The sequence below is a fragment of the Pocillopora verrucosa genome, chromosome 3 (genome assembly GCF_036669915.1).
Source record: "Pocillopora verrucosa isolate sample1 chromosome 3, ASM3666991v2, whole genome shotgun sequence".
Lineage (NCBI taxonomy): Eukaryota > Metazoa > Cnidaria > Anthozoa > Scleractinia > Pocilloporidae > Pocillopora > Pocillopora verrucosa.
In genome coordinates this window covers 28,689,592-28,702,443 of record NC_089314.1, presented here as the reverse complement: position 1 = coordinate 28,702,443, position 12,852 = coordinate 28,689,592, and the positions used below count along the sequence as shown (strand labels likewise).

At 36.9% G+C, this 12,852-nt stretch overlaps 1 protein-coding gene across 2 annotated transcripts in view; it reads right to left on the bottom strand.

Moving 5' to 3' along the window:
* Positions 1–1,598: 1,598 nt before the first annotated feature.
* LOC131785747 (titin homolog) overlaps positions 1,599–12,852 on the bottom strand; it is a 12,348-nt gene continuing 1,094 nt past the window's right edge. The window contains exons 2-5 of one of the 2 annotated variants that reach the window (XM_066163272.1): positions 8,180–8,826; positions 7,582–7,835; positions 3,422–7,258; positions 1,599–3,059 (exon numbers count right to left, since the gene is read on the bottom strand). In XM_066163272.1, the coding sequence (XP_066019369.1) occupies positions 3,426–7,258; positions 7,582–7,835; positions 8,180–8,826 (4,734 nt within the window). In that variant the 3' untranslated portion in view covers positions 1,599–3,059; positions 3,422–3,425. The remainder of the gene's footprint in view (positions 3,060–3,421; positions 7,259–7,581; positions 7,836–8,179; positions 8,827–12,852) is intronic. The other variant, XM_059102689.2, reaches the window with a different exon arrangement.

Here is a 12,852-nt window from a genome sequence, read left to right as displayed (position 1 = left end):
TGTTTGAGTTCAAAATATTTCAGTAGGCCTTGATTCACCAAGAGGATTGAAAGAGCAAGCTCAACTGAGGATAGTGGTATTCTGTTTCCCTTTTAGTGTATGTGCTCCCTTACTGTCAAGAACATCAGTATCATGTTATAAAATTGGCCACCTGTTGGCAAAGTAGTAATATGAACACTATGACCTGCATCACACTCTGACCCACTAAAGCTTAAAAAGGCACATAACCCAACATGTCATGGCACATGGAGGTTTGAAGTAGAGGTAAGTTATTGCACAGAAAAACAAAAATAAGAAACCCAATTAAATTGACTTCAAGTCAGCTAGTTAAGTCCAGTTCTTCAGAATTCCTTATGTGAAGCTAGTCCGTGAAGAAATGATCACACCATGTTCACATCCTCCAACTTCTGTTGTGGTTGTCCCTTTGCACAGTTCAACACTGCAGTATCACTTTTCTTTCAAAAGTCTGATTAGTTATCCAGGCAAGACTTGGTTCAAGGCTTCAGTGTCATTCAGAAACCAAAGAAATGATGGGCTGATCATGAAACATCAACCTAAAATAGAACCACATACAATAAAGGAATATAATTTTGTATGAGGTAAATAAATTCACTGAGTTAATCATAAGCATGAGCTGAATGACATCCTGAGTCAGTTCTGAGTCCAAGTCAAATTTAAGTGTGTGTTAATCCCAGTAACTAAGTTCCAAGGCCAAGTCAAATTCAAGTGTGAGTTAAGGAAAACTCCAGGAAGATTTTCATCACTGACAGGCACTGAACCATAGACACTGGATATTCCAATTGATGTACTCTTTAAAGACATAGATTCTTAAGTGCCCCCATTAATAAGCACTTGATTGGTCTTTCTTACAAGTAAATTCACTACTTTTTGTTGCTTCCGGTTACCCCTGATTTGATGGAAAGGGAGGTTCCACAGTTACTAGCATGAGCTGCTTCACTCAATTTTCCTTTTGTTACATTAATTTTTGTAACTAACTCTCCTTCGAGTGTTAGAAAGTGTTAGAATTGTCCATAATGGGTATCTCTGCATGTGTTTCATGGAGTGAAAACTTATCTCTCTAACAAGGTATCTGGCTACAAATTTTTTGTTAATTCAACTCATAGCTCTGGAGTGACCTAGTCTTAGGATTGACCTCATCAGCTGATACAACCTTTTCTAGAGCAATGTGTAATTTTCACCATTTTTACCCCCAAAAATTGCTCTATGCAAATGTTTTCCACCTACATCACTTATCCTCTTAGAGAGGTAAATAAGTCTTACTTTCATGTCTCCTCAAGGATATCCATTTTTTAAACAGATTAAAGCCAGGGGTATGAACATCCTTCCCACTTATTTAAGCCTATGACTGAAGTTTTCAAAAATTATCACCAATTCCTTTATTTTCATCAATACACCATGGCATGCTCTATAGATGCAACAACCTTCAGTTTCATGAGAAAATGAATTCAACGTTTTCTGTTCCTTCAAGTAATCATAGCATAAAAGCTCACCCCTTCTCAACAAATTTTCAACTATCAAATTTTTTGGAAACATTCAAAAGGCAGAGGGTCACAACCACACAAACACCAAAAACAAAACAAAACCAGTTCCAAACTTATTGATTTATTACATAATTTCAGAATGGAGGCAAAACATAAAATCTGTTGTTCATGACTATTCAACAAGTATACTAAGTTTTAGAGCCATACTGTAATCATAGTAATGACTAGGTAACAAAGAAGAGGTGAACTTAATTTTATCTTTGTTTGTCGTATAAAATGTTTAACTTAAGCTTTCCAGGATACTTCTAAGAAAAAGTGCTAGACAAAACTACCTTTGGTTGAGAGCGTTAAGGACAGGTGTAAAAGCAGTACATATGGGTTACTATTTATAACAGGCAGGTTGGATACACACCCAGAATTTTCCTCCATCCCCAAAAACAGTCTGATAAGTACAATAATGAGTCAAAACCTTGTAGTCGGTTTGGTGCAAAGCAACCCCAGTTTAAAATTACACTTTTCAGATTACACAACACTTGAGAGAATTATTACCCAGAATGGAGAAATTCAGAGTACATTTGTTGGTTGTGATCTTGTCTACTGAATACAATCACCCTCCTATAAAAACAACAGAAGGCCAATTTATGTCCAGCAATCTAATTAAGTTTTTTTTTGCACTCCAAGATATCAGCCAGCTTATCCAAAAATTCAACCTTTTAAATCACCTTTTTATTCACCAAATACTGGGAATCTTCAGACAAACAAAACTATTATCACTGGAAATAATCAAGTACTAGTACCTCACATGCCTTTCTACAGAATGAGGTGTTCTTGACAGTACAAATATTCTCATAGAGAAAATCATTTGAAACCTACTTCACACAATTCTTGATGCTGAATCAATGTGGGATGATTATTTTCTAAGAATGACCAACAAATCTACAATAGGTCTATCTCTTTTTCAATGACCGCAAGTAAACAACCATTATGTTGAAAGCTCTGGATGACCTTAATTAATAACAAGTTAAACACTGATGGTAAGTCTTAAGAATAAATAATCCCTGCCTGTGGCTTTAAATTCCACTTGGACATTTTCTTCCACATATGAGGCTCTTTGATAGATTGAAATATATTAAGTTTTCCATATTATAAAAAAGTGAAAAGAGACACTTTTTATCAACCTGTTAGTGGTGAAAACCAAGGGGGATAACCTCCTTTCCTGAAATGCTTCAAAGTATTTTTTAAAATAAATACATTTATGTAAAAATATGAATAGAAAAGGGCCTGAGAAAACAATATTCATCTGACAAGCATCAATCTCCATTTCCTTACAAAAGTTATATTTAATTTAGGAACACCAGCTAACACTACAATCTACAAGTCTCTATAATTTTCTTAAGAATTCATATCCATTTTTCACAACTCACACTAGATGTAGTTAAATATGCACCATTAGTAATGTCTGTTTTTCTTTCCTGGCAAGAAAAACAAATGAAAATATTTTCCAGTTGCATCTCTGGCCTCATGTAGTGTCTTGTTGCCATCTGTATTACAAAAAGTCTACAACACATAAACAAAAACAGATGTAAGCATGGTGATTGGTTTTAAACAATGCAAAACACTAGAGCCTCATTACAGTCCCATTTTAACAAAATTAGTCATTCACACTGTGGGAGACAAAAAAGGAATCCAACTTTATTCAACCAAACTAATCAATGCTTTGGACCAAAGCAACCAAAAATTATGCATAATTTATATGGAAACCACTATTTTTCTGTAGTTAGATAGGTCAATTTTGTTTAAAAGAACCTGGTAATTTATCCAAAGTTATAAAATTACAAAAACTTGCCCCAAACAACAAATTAACTCAAAAGAGGAGCAAGAATAACAGAGGAGAAAAAATTAAAAAGTGCTTACTATACCATGTTAAAATCGCCGTGGAATTTTTTGTGTTGTTGATGGATCATCATCTGGAGGTCTTTTAGCAGCTTTCACCTTGGTGTCCTTTATGACAGATTGTAATAGTGAAGACTTTAAGCGGATATAGAGCTCTATATGTTTCATTCCTTTTATATGTAAGTTTTTAGCTGTCAGTGTATTAAAGTGACACTGGCAAAGTTTACAGTAGAAATTTGCTGTCCCACTTCCATGGACTCGTATCACATATTCTGTACCAACTGCATCTTTAGGTTGTGAAGACAAAATGGCCTCTTCCATTTCACGATAGCGTTGTGCCTCAGACTGAGCACTTGCTGTAGCTATTTGGTCTGGACTCTCCTCTTGTTTATCAACTGATTGGGCAGATTGGACAGATGAAGAAGATGCACTACTTTTTTGAAGTACACCTGTTGTGTGTGCTGACTGTCTTTTCATTTGAGAAAGGCGTTCACTGACTAGTTTTGTCCCTTTTCCATCGTTTGCAAGTTGCTTACTCTTTTTGAGGATAGACTTAAGTGGTTTGCTTTGTTGAACATCCTTCACAGCTGGAGCAGTAGCCATGTCTTCTTTTAAAGTTGGAGGCTCTTCATGATGTGCAGATGTTACTAGCTTCCCTTGTTGCTGAGATTCCAAGCCATCTTCAACATGGTAGCCTTCCTCATGGACAGGACCTTCCTCCATGTACTGTTGCTCTGTTGCCAACTGGTGATCATATCCTTCACTTGTACTACAGCCCTCTTCAGGCAAAACCTCAGCCCCCTCAACAATATACCCTTGTGCACCAGCATCATATTCTTGAGAGTACTCGGTGCCCCATTCACAGTCAGTTCCATGATAACCTTCCTGGTACTCCTCTTGCCAATGTCCCTCTATTTCACCCTGATTCCAAGCTTCCTCATCATGGTAAACTGCCCCTTCCTCATAATGCTGCCACACACCACTTTCTTCAGCATACTGGTAGTCACCTTCAGTGTAGGTACCACCCTGCTCTGGATCAAAACCATGCCCATCTGTTCCACCCTCTGCATACTCTCCCTGGTATTCCTGGTACTCCTGGTACTCCTCACCTTCAACAGGGTAATAGAGTCCATCCTCCCCAAGGTAATATTCCCCTTCATATCCACCATAAACTTCCCCTTCTGCACCTTCCTGTGGATATTCACCTTCAAACCACTCCTGATTGTCTCCTAGATCACCAGTCTGACAGTCGCCCTCTTCAACGTAGGAATAGTACTCTTGCTCATAACCTTCACCCTCTGCTCCTTCTTCATAATAGTAGTTGTTAGGGTCATCACCCTCTGCATGCTCTGATGGCCACACCTGGCTGGGATTCTCACTTTCCTGATACATAGTGGTATAGTCTTGATCACCAACAGCACTTTCAGTGTATCCTTCATAAAATGTACCTTCATTAGGAAACAACATTTCAGTACAAGGGACATCACTACTGATGCTATGTTGTCCTTCATTAGTCAATGTATAACCATGCTGTTGCTCATTTAGCCATTGTGATCCTTCTTTTGGAAGGATCTTCCTCTCTTGTGCAATATCTGCTCCTTCTGAAACAGGAACAGAAATTAGATTGTTCCTGACTTTTCCTTTACCATACTTTGCTTTTTCTCTTTTAGCATAGTGCACTGCAATTGCATTGGTATCAAAACCTACTGATGAGGAAACCTCTACAATCCGTTCATCAGAGTGACCTTTCTGTGATATGCAAGAAGAAGAATCATCTTGGCCAGAAGTACCACTACATACTGATTCATCACCTGATTCTTCACTATCCCTGTTGTGCTTTCTTTTCTTGGCTTTCTTCTTTGCCTTCTTTGCCTTTACTTTCTCTTTTTCTTTTTTCTTTTGTTTTCCAGGTGGTGACTTGGAAGACCTTTTTCCTTCATTCAAAAGTTTTTCCTCACCTATGTCTTTCTTGGAATCAGGCCTCTTTTTAACTTGATCAATTGTTATCTTAAGAGTATTGAGCTCTATCTTTGAACCTAATTTCTCATCAGGAACTTTATCCTTTCTGTTCTTCACTTCATTTACAATCTTCACCTCACGAACTGGAGACTCTCCATTTTTATTTGTAATTTTTGGTGACTCTTTTTCCTTGTCTCGTTTTAAAATTACCTCTCTCACATTGTCTGTCTTTTTCTTTCCTTCCCTCTTGACATCTTTGAAATCTTTACCTTGTTGTTCTTTGATCCCCTTTTCTTCTTTAACAACAGGCACATTCTTCCCACTGTGTCTCTCTCTAGTTTTTAGATCTTTCTTCTCCTCTTTATTGTTTAACTGTGACCCTTCCCTCAGAGTTTTAAAGTCAAATGTACCCTTAGAGTCTTCCTTTCCCTTTTCAAGAGCAGTTTTGATTGTTTTTTGCTCAGACCATTTGTCCTCATCTTTGATGTTTACTTTTGGCTTTCCCTTTACAGTCTTTGCATCAAATTTACAATCAGGACCTTCTGTTTTCTTCTCACCAAAAGACCTGGAATATTTTTGTTCAAGCTGCTTTTCCATAGTTTTTATATCATTTTTTAACTTCTCCACTGATTTACCTGTACTCTTTTCTTTCTTCTCATAACTGTGCATCTTATGTTTATGACGTCTTTTCCTGTCTCCGTCACCTTTCCCTGACAGACTGTCAAGACTAACACTGCACCAACTGGAACTTGTACTGCAACTGTGACTGCTAGAGGTGCTGCAAAAACTGCTGCTTCGGCTTCTACTTCTTTTTTCTTTACTTCTTTCATTCCTCCTTTTTTTGTCTTGTTTTGGACTGTTTGGAGACCTGGAAGATCTTCGAAATTTGCTTCCCACAGGGGAGACAGATCTACTTCTTCGGAATATGTTTCTGACTGTAGCACCTACCGGCGGCTGACTGACTCCTCTGCCTCTTCCACGCACTGCTGATCCTCTTCCTCTTAAACTCATAGTGCCTCTTCCTTTATTACTATTAATACTTCCCCTACCCTTTGCACCCCTTCCTCTGCTTCGAGGACTGAATGAAGTACCTCTTCCACCCTTCTTGGTTTGCAAATTTCCTCTACCACTAGGTTTAAAGCCTCCTCTACCACTGTTGCTGTTTGAATGCATGCTACCCTGTTCTGCACTCTGCTGCTTAGTGCCTTTTGAAGTACCTTTTCCTGTGGATTGTTTTACATTACTGTCCAAACTTAACCAATTCTGGTTTGTAAATTTCCCCTTGGAAGGAGGTCTGACCTCTCTTTTTGAGCCACTTATGCTACTCCCAAGGTCTTTGGTAAAATCGTCTCCCTCAGAACTTCTGCTGCGTGACCTTGATATTTCTGTTGTGTTCCTTGGATAGTAACCACTTTTGTGTGGAAATGAAGATGGGTCATCCAGTCCTTTACCTTTGCCAACTTCCACATTCTTAACATTTTTACCAACTGGTGTTTGCAACTGCCTTGGCAAAAATCCAGATGGAGACAGAGGTTTTTGCCTTGAATTCAGCATGGATGAGGCCGAACCTTTCAAAGTCTTTTGGCTGAAAACTGTGTGTGATGTTGAAGTGCTACTTTTAAAAGACTGAGCTACCATTTTTGAATTGCCTTTCTGTCTACTGCTGTCTGCCTTGTGGTCTTCATACTCAAAAATGTTCTTTGACATATACTCTTCACCAGCTTTAGATTTTGATAGGTTGCTGCTGTTGGAATGCTTTCCTGAGTAGTTCCTCTGTGTCTGCGTAATGCTTCGGCTGTCCATAGTCCTACCATATGATTCTGATCCATGGTCATTTAGAGCATCCAAGGATGGTTTCCACCTTTCAGGTGCCTTTGAAACATCAAAGTTTGGATTTTCCCAACCTAATAACATGAAATAGATACTATTAAGCATGCTGCATTTGATCTTCAGCTACTTTCATGCTTAATTCCTTGATTCGAAAAAGGTCAATAAATCAAGATAAACAGACTGTATTGCTGCAAAAAAGAGGCACTACTTGTTAAAAATTAGCATGCAAATAGCATGATAGGTCCAGAAAAGCAGTAAATTATATATAAGGACAAGTATCACTGGAAATTTCCCAATAGTACATGTATTGCTCACTTCTATAATTTATCCAGCATAAAAACCTCACCACTTATCAAAAAAGTTTCCCAATGTTCAATGGGATGATAATTACTTGTACCTCTCTCCTTATCTTGGCCTTCTGATTGCAATCCAAAGAATGGCCTTCCCAGCTCAAAGCCAGTTTTGTACTTCTGAGTTACCTTTCGAGCAAGCTCTGATATTGGAAGGTCTCTCAAAGCATCAGTGCTCAAACTTGATAACTCAAGTGCTGATGACTCTTTGTAAGTGTCCAACCATACTTCTGCATTTCTATCATTCAGACTTCCATGTTTGGTCCTGCCATATCTTGATTCCCTGTGGTCTCTGTCATCACTGGGGCCCCAAGAGAAAACAAAATCAAATTTATTAAGAGAGATGGGACAAAAAAGGTACAAGAGATGGTTTAAAGAGGAAATTATAACAACTTTTAGGGCAAAAATTTAATTTGAGGTAAGCTACACAAGCCACTTGAGAAAACAGAAAAAGAAAACAGGGAGATACTTTTCATCTAGCAGTTTTGATTCTCAAGATAATGGTAATTGTTCATAGAAAAATTCCAAATTTCATTTATACATGTGTGATCTTTAAACCCCAATGTTGTTAAATAGCTGATCTGATCTGTTCCAAACCTTTACCCATTATCATATCTTCCTCATCTAACCCTTATACTACACTGCTACCTGGTTCTTAAAGAGTCCCTGGGTTCTCTACAGTCACTTCCTTTCACACTGTCATCATAGGGACCTTTTTTTCTTTGATGGTCATCATCTCTGTAATCTGCACTGAAACCTGAATCAAAAACATCTTCACTGTTGTCCTCCCATCTACTCTTTTGGAACTGTTTCAGCACACTTCTTAGATCAACATCTTCATCCATGCATTGACTGCTTGGGTTTAAGCTTTTACTATGACTGCGTTTAGTTGTTGTGTCTTCTCGAATTCTCCAATTCGAAGACAACAACTCATCATCAGGACTGTGGCTTCTTTTCCTTTGTGAGTCATTTTTGTCTGTTCTTCTGTGTTGCCAGTCTTTACTGTTGCTAGAATCTGTTCGTTTAGAGTTTGAATCACTGTATAAACTGTGCGAATCTTCTGAAAATACATCAATAATTGGTCCTCTGCTTTGACCTCTTGAGAAGCCACTTCCAATTACTTTCCCAAATGTTCCAAATTTGTCTCTGTCATGCTGAGACGGGACATCTCTTGAAATCTCCTTCTGTAAGTTACTCAGCAAAGGATTCCTTTTTCTGTCATAAAGGCTCCCTGTTTCCGTGTCCTTCAACTTGTCTAACATCTGCAAAGTACTGAAGTTAGCTTGACTTCCCTGAAAAAATAAATAGATTTCAAAAGTATTTTAGATTTCAGTTTTGTGCTGAACTGGAGATTAAATTGTATAAATGTGTAAAGGATATCAGTGGAATGAAGAAACCATGCAGTCAAGCTTCATCACTTTTTTCTTGTTTTCTTTGGTCAATTCGCAAGATCTGGCTGCATATGCAAACCACACCTTGGGTCAAGATTGAAATTCTTTTTGAAATATCTTTTAAGTTATTTTTCTGTTCAGTACCAAACCGGAACTTTGTTACAGGTATCACCTTTTAAGCCTTTGTAAGGCAATCTCCATACCAAACATAAATTTTACAAAGCAACAAAAAGTTGTTTAAACAAAGACAAATGATGTAACTTAAGGGGCACCTGAACATCAAAATTCTAAATATAAAGCATCAAGGATATGAAGAAGAAGATGGCCTTCTTTTAAGGTACTCTTACAGCCACAGTACATGTTGCCAAAGTGTACCCATGAGAAGTAATCTATGTTTTTCACTTAAGGGAAAGGCAGAAGAAATCACCTTGAAAATCACTTGAAAGGTAATCTATATGTAATCTATGACCAGTAAGCATTCCCCTCTCATTATTGCTGTTTTGTTGTTGTTTGTTTTTTTTTTTTTACATACTTTCAATTGAGTGTAATTTATCTTTTTTTCCTGATCTTTCCCTTCATTTTTATATATATTATGAATTGCATTTAAAAAAACAACATGAGCTTGAAGACAAGGAGGAGAGAATGCAGCAAAGTATTTGAATACTATATCTACCTTGCATGATACACCTCTTGATATTAGATGCTAAAGTTAAAGATAATATACTGCCAATTGCCCAGTTAGGATGCAACTCCAGAGGTATCTCTGGAAACTTTGGTGCAAACTCAGTAAGAGAGAAACACATTTTGACCAAAAACCCCAAAAGGTTCATTGGTATAGCCATTGATTTAGAGCAGACAATTAAGTCTGACCTTTTGCTGGAGTAACTGAAACATACAATATATATGTTTAGTTAGTGTCAAGAAAAGAAGGAGATTAACTTGCATATCAGTACTCTCTCAATGTCTCATATTTGAACCTTACTTAATGCAGCACTCACAAAAAGACAGTTCTGCTTGATCACCACCAAGAAAGGTTGCATGTCAAACTTCCTGTACACAACTATTAGAATTATAAAACAATGTTGGAAGAGGTTTCAGGAAGCTCAGATCAGAAAAAAACATCAAAAAATAAAGCTAATAGATAAGCACCACATAAACTGGCCATATGAGCCCTAAAGCTAAAAGAGTACATGATATTTTCAACATGGAGAGCTACCAATGTAGGCACATGTTGGTATCTTCCTTGTGCCTGATCAACAGGATTTCATTGGATCACTAAATTCATTAAAAATGTTGATTATCAGGCAGGAGATTTGTTAAGGAGAAAACTGTCCCCAAAGGCTTAATTTTTTCCTATACATCTACCATTTTAGACCAGAAAATAACTCATGTATATTTTCTACTGAGTTTCTTTTTTGCTGTGGTGCAAATGGCCACTTATGAGCACACAAGTAGCCAATATTGTTTCAGGATTTAAGATTCTAACCTGCTGAAATGCTTCAGAAAAATTAATAACTACTTAATAACTGAATGTGAGGGCCATAGAGGGGAATATTGGCCCAAACAAACTTGTTTACTTTCAATTTGCCAGCCTTTATGCCAGCCTTTATGCCAGCCTTTATGCCAGCCTTTATCCCGCCCTTGTTAGAACCAATCAGAATGCTCTAATTTACTTAACCCCACAACTCCCAAGATCTGATTAGTACATGTAATTCTCCCCTTCAGCTGCTACAAATATCCATGAAAATTAGTTATGAGAATTTGGTGTCAGATCAAGACAACAACCTCTACCTGATAAGTTTGAATATTCTCATAAGCTGTTTGCTTGATAACATAAGGATATTAGTGGAAGAATTTTCATATTGATCACTTGTGAGAGTTAAAGGGTTAAAGACTACCTTGCTATATAAGAAATAGTAACTATTTTCATCCAACTATTACCATACCAACATGAACAAGGTCAGTCTGATCCATACTAAAACAATTTTAAAAACCAACTTTAATACATTACCTTGTAAAGTATGTTACACAGATGACAGCCAATGAAATCATTGCTACAGGTGTAGTTGGAGTCCTGGAACTGGATTTCTTGTTTACTTGGCTGTCACATTTGGTTCCTTGGACACCATGAGCATCAATATATATATATATATATATATATATATCTATAACCACATCTTCTTTCATGTTTTGCTGAATATATATATATATATATAAATATATAACCACATCTTCTTTCATGTTTTGCCGAAAAAAAAAATGCTCTTCTGAAATAGCTCATATTCATTGTTTTAACACTTTGACAGCCTTTCTTCTTCGCAATATCAAAATTTATGCCATGATGTATCATGCATATGATGTTCTTAGAATGCGTGAGAAAGATGAGTCAATTTCTTTGTACATGTACTGGCTTATTGCTGTCAGAACAATACTTAGCTCTAAACTGCACAGAGGTATTGTTCATATGTAATTCAAAATGAATTTAGTTATTTGTGGGGGGCCACATTTTAAATATTTACCCATTAGCAAGTAAGAGGTCATTGGTCTGATACCTGAAGGTGACAGAATTTTCTCAGAATTTTTCATTATCTTCAAAAACATTTTGAGTTATTCCTTTTTTAAACCAAAGATTTGAAATATTACATAATTTATTTACATAAATAAGCCCCTACCCTCTTATAAGCATTCTTCCCCCAAAACCAATCCACCCCCCTTGGTCATAGTGTCAAACAAGCACCTCCCCCCCCCAAATAAGCATGGAAAATCTGTCTCTACTGTCACTTTATTTATAACATTTTAAGCTTCCACTTTGTACAGCAGACATTACATTTTCCTTTGTCATTTTGACACCCAAACATAAAAAGGGTAAGTTGACTTGATAACTTGACTTGTGCATGTATGTATATACTGAATATAAGTGTGATTGTATGAATTTATGTTTACTCAGTCAGCCACTTCCCCACAGGAATTTTCAGGGCCAATATCAACAAACTGAAACTTTGCCAAGAAACACAATGTTTAAAAACCCCAACTGGGAGGAGACAGACCAGTTGGCCACATACAAAGTACAGTCAAGGAGTTGAACTCGGGACAACTGACAACAAATTTAGCAGAGTACCAGATGGTATATACCTTCAAGCTTTTTTCTATAATTTCTTAAAATATTGAGAGGGATTATTAGGGAAACTTGGTATTTCTTTTTCTTTTTTTGATGCAAACAAAATAAAAACAGAGAAACAAAATCACAAAGAAAGTGAATTTCATTGATATAGCTGACATTGAAGAGGCCTTGGCCAACTAACTCACTATTGTTCAGTTTCTGAACTATACGAAAGTCCAGTGTTCTCCCCTATTTTAAGCACAACAGGTAAAATAAATTATCAAACCAGTAGAGCAATCCTTGTACCTGTTGAATTTTCAAGAATTCCAATTGATTTCAGGTAGTAATAAGAGGTGCTACAGGCAGCAAATTTTACTGGTTACCACTTGAAAAGGAGAACACGAAAGATTTTCGCGCATCACAAATCTAATAGCTTTCATTTTCCTACTAGCGTAATCAATCTAAGTTTGAAATATGACCATACAATAATTGGGCTTTATACACTATTATTTAATTTGGAAAATCAGATGTTGGGATTTAAACTAAACTACAGTTGCAGAAGAATTTTTCTGGAAGGAAAAGCTGTACACATCTTTCACTGTGGAAGACTCAATCCCACAATGCTTTTGGTTGCAAAGTTGTTACATTCTTGGTTGTGTTTTTTTAAAGGTAAGCTCTGTTTCAGTTTCCTTCAATACAGAAAAAAAAACCAAAGAAATATGCTTGGATGGAGACTGCATTACAGATCAATAATTATCCCATGATTTCCCCAAATACCTCTGTCTTGCTTACACTTTAGAGGATACTTATATAAATAGTAGGGTGGC